The sequence below is a fragment of the Papaver somniferum genome, unplaced genomic scaffold (genome assembly GCF_003573695.1).
Source record: "Papaver somniferum cultivar HN1 unplaced genomic scaffold, ASM357369v1 unplaced-scaffold_99, whole genome shotgun sequence".
NCBI classification, from domain to species: Eukaryota; Viridiplantae; Streptophyta; class Magnoliopsida; order Ranunculales; family Papaveraceae; genus Papaver; species Papaver somniferum.
This window is the reverse complement of record NW_020653081.1, coordinates 7,388,351-7,392,657: the sequence shown is the minus strand read 5'-3', so window position 1 is coordinate 7,392,657 and position 4,307 is coordinate 7,388,351. Positions and strand designations below refer to the sequence as shown.

At 40.6% G+C, this 4,307-nt stretch overlaps 1 protein-coding gene across 1 annotated transcript; it reads right to left on the bottom strand.

Moving 5' to 3' along the window:
* Positions 1–1,363: 1,363 nt before the first annotated feature.
* Positions 1,364–1,951, bottom strand: LOC113346381. Its single transcript, XM_026589917.1, has one exon. The coding sequence runs from the start codon at positions 1,949–1,951 to the stop codon at positions 1,364–1,366; it is 588 nt and encodes a 195-aa protein (XP_026445702.1).
* Positions 1,952–4,307: the final 2,356 nt, after the last annotated feature.

Below are 4,307 nucleotides of genomic sequence, written 5' to 3'. Positions count from 1 at the left end.
CCTCATTCCCAATGTTAACGATTTCGAGCTCATCAGTTGTGGAGTTTGTGCCATCTTGAAGCTGTGGTGGAGCATCTAACACTTCTTCTTTCGGCTCGTCGTTGTTGTGGCATTCCGTTGGGTGGCGAGACTGGGTAACAGTCTCCCCTGCTAATTGCTAAAAGCGGCGTCGCTACACGGTTTTCCTTTTCTGATCACATCTCGACACAAAAATTCGCTCCCTATTAGTGTGAGCATGGGTCGCGGCTTCACGTGATGAAAAAGAATTGGGACGCCTTGTCGGCAAAGATGCATCATGGGGGTTAGCCTTCGATGATGCAAGTCAGTCCTCCTCCTGGATTTACGCCCACGTGGGGAGTGGGATACAATGAACTTTGTCTGATTCTTCGCGCAGAGCTTCTCTTGGTTCAAACAATTCCACTCCACATATTGGTGCGTTAGGAGACAATGATGCAGGAATACAAACGACTTTTTTATTCAGTATAGTCTTCAGGCATTGGTGATATGTCGAGAGGACGATCCTATTGTCATGAAGCCATGGTCTCCCCAGTATCATATGGTAATCCGGCTCATTTTCTATGACTTCGAATTTCACCTTTGATTGGACGGGCCCTACAGATAAATTCAGATTGACATACCCGTATGTGTTGGTTTGGTTTCCTTCAAATTTTGTCATCGTGGTAGGCTGTCGCACGATCTTGCTTGGGCGAACCTTGGTCGTCCTGAGTGTCTTAAGATTAATCACATTCGAAGACGCTCCCGTGTCGATGAGGGCCCTCTTGAACTCTGAATCCTTGATGCGTGCAATAACGTGTAGGGACCGGTTGTGACCTTCTTCCGCCATCATGTCTTCTTCTGTAAATGTAACATTATTCACAGACATCTCTGGTGTTTTTGAGGCTTCTGGACTCAAAGGAGTTAATGCACGTCCATGGCTATCTGGTTGATTGCATCAAACATCTCCGCCCGCTGATTCTTCGAGAGGTGTAAAAGTTCGCATAAACTTTCCACTAGAGAAACCGCTTCCTGATCCACCGCCTCTGGTTCATAGTGAAACTATTGACTTGAGGAGGATCGTTGCGAGGATCAGTCACCAGTGTAGAAATCTCTGTGACAGGAGAACCGCTCATATATGATGTCGTCTTGATGAGGAGATCGAGTATGCCATTTATTGTTTCTTTGATCAGGTCCATGTTCTTCGTTTGAATCTCCTGCACCCGTGCTAACTCGATCAATGTTTGGATTCTTCCGGTTACACCATCAGATACTTTTTTTTCTCGGTCAAATAAAATTAAAAAAGCGAAAAACTGTACAGGGACTAGGTCTTCCTAATGACTAGCCGTGAGGCCACTCACTGGAAAACCTATTTGAAACGATAATAATCCCTTCCAGACCATTCCACAGATGGAATAAAACCCGGCCTACCCTCAAAAAACTCAAAAATATCCTCAGCCAGCAAACATGCTTGCTTTGCCGAGGCATCAGCTGAGAAATTAACCTCCCTATAGCTATGAAGATAACGAACGTTGATGTAGTAAGACTTCGCAATTTTCCACTTCTGCACCAGCTGCCAAGGTAGCTCACCGTTTTGAAAAGCTTGAATGCAACTCTTCGAATCAGAACGAATGCAAATACTCCGCATATTCCATCTCTTAGCCATAATCGCATCATAAATAATCGCACATACTTCCGCATATAAATTTGTTTGCCAACCAAGTCCAACACAAAGAACACCAAGTGCCTTCGAACTTGCATCACAGAAAACAACACCTGAACCAGCTTGGCCTGGGTTTCCGAAAGATGCACCATTACAACAGATCATAATTTCATCTTGATTATGAGGAGTCCAACTAATCTCAATTGGGGTAGACGTTTTGCATGATCTATGCCGTACCTTGAAATAATTCAGAATGCGTAACTTCTCTAAAGTATTATGCATGTGGCCTTTCATTCTAATTGAATTATCACGAATTACCTGATAAACTCTCCCTTTAAAGCCCGGCTATTGAACTGCCATATTATCAAAATAAGACTTATTATGTAACTTCCATAACTCCGTGACAATTGCAAGATTTGCAACTAACCACAAGTCTTTTATCATTCTTCTACGACCCTTAGCAGCCTTATACGAGTCCACCAGGTCTTCACTTGGATCCAGCTTGAAAGTTCCATCCACCCAAGCCCAAATCCTCCTAGCAACTCTGCAATGCCAAGTGATGTGGCTAAGAGTTTCGCAACTTTTCCTGCATAAGCGCCACATAGTAGGGATGCTCCTACCTGTCTTCTTAATAATATTGTCTTCACTAGCACAACATTGCTTGGCCAAAATATTCCAGTATTACACACTCAAGGTAGAGTGCACAACCTGTCTAGTAAACAGATTTGCACAAGGCACAACTTCTGCCGGCGTCTTAAGAGCGGCCTTAGCCGACTTAACTGAAAAAACGCCTTTGCTATCTAAATCCCAAATTTTATAATCCTCACCACCAGCAATAACAGGCAAATTTTCCACATCAATATTACAACGGATCATCAAATCTCTTGTTTTTTCAGGAATAACCCAAACACCATCAAAAATGATATCACTTACTTTAGTCTTAAAATCATTAGGGACTTTGGAAGTGATGCCAAGTCTTTGCGCAATAGAAAAATCACCACACCAATTATCAAAAAATAGGGAAGTATTAGCACCATTACCTATAATTGAGCGTGTATGCTTCTGCACAAAATTGTAAACCAAGCGAATTCCAGGAAAAACCGAAGAACCCAACTTATAATTTATCAGATTGCCATTGATCATAAAGTATTTGGCCTCAAAAATCTGGCCTAAATCTTGTTTGAATCCCGAATAGAAATCCAAAGCTTCATTAACATAGCCCTATTAACATCATTTAACTTTTTAATGCCAAGACCACCTTCACGCTTTGAGAGACATAGATCATCATATAGAACCGCAAAACATTTACGTTTCTCAGCATCACTGGACCAAAGAAAATTTCTAATTGCCCTCTCAACTTGCTTAACAACCGTGCATGGCCATTTGTAAACAGCCATAGAATGAATAACATAATTAGAAATCACCGACTTAATCAGCACAAGTCTCGCCTGAAATGATAAAAGTTTACCTTTCCAGCCAGCCAGCTTGTCCATAATCTTCTCAACAACTTGGCGAACATGAATATGCCGAACAATACCAGGCTTCAATTGAATACCTAAGTATTTATCCGAAAACATAGCTCTCTCCATACCCAAATAGTTAGAAATAGCAATATCACGATAAATTCTATCACCTCTAAAATAAAACTTGCTCTTTGCATAGTTTACGCACTGGCCAGACGCACGTTCATACAAAACAAGCATATTCTTCAAATTTTGCAAACTAGAATATAAGGATATTAAAAAGCAAGTGTGTGGGCGCCACACCTTTTTTACTAACCATAACATTCATACTATGATTTGCAAACAACTTGGAAAGATTGTGACTTAAAACATCTTCAATAAGAACAAAGATCAAAGGTGAGAGAGGATCACCTTGACGCAGACCTCTAGTAATACTGAAATAACCTTCAGGGCAGCCATTAATCATGACAGAAATCCGAGCTGATCTAAGGATATTAAGAACCCACATGCACCAAGAATCAGAAAAGCCATATTGACGAAAAACTTCAGCTATGAAATCCCAACTTACCGTATCAAAAGCTTGAGCAATATCCAGTTTGAGGCCAACATTTCCATGCTTCCTTTCCGTATTGATCTCATTGATCAATTCAGACGCCAAAGCTATATTCTCATGTATGTTTCTACCCTTCATAAACGCCACTTGCTCTTCAGAGATCAGCTTATTTAGCACAGTACCAAACCTGGTAGCCATAATCTTAGTAATAATCTTGAAGAAAAAATTACTCAAGCCAATTGGCCTATAATCTTTAATAGCATCATATTTGTTACTTTTTGGAATAAGAACAATAAAAATAGAGTTAATCCCATTGGGAATTTTACGCATAGACCAACAGTTTGCAATTGCATTAAAGAGATCTCTATAAATAATTTCTTAGCAATGTCTATAGAAAGAGCCTGTGAATCCATATGGGCCAGGCGCAGACCCAAGTCAAAAACCGCCGCTCTAACTTCCTCCAAAGATGGAATAGCATCCATATAAGCACTCTCAGCAACTGAAATGCTCCCATGTTAAATATAATATAAAACTGGAACAATGTGAACGTCACCACCATTGAACTTGGCCTGATAATGATTAACAATGAAATCCTTTATCTCATCCTGAAAAAACAAAGTAGTATCGTTAGAAA

Excerpts from the sequence above, each read along its gene's own strand:
- LOC113346381 (XM_026589917.1), bottom strand. The coding sequence starts at position 1,951 with ATGAAAGGCCACATGCATAATACTTTAGAGAAGTTACGCATTCTGAAT.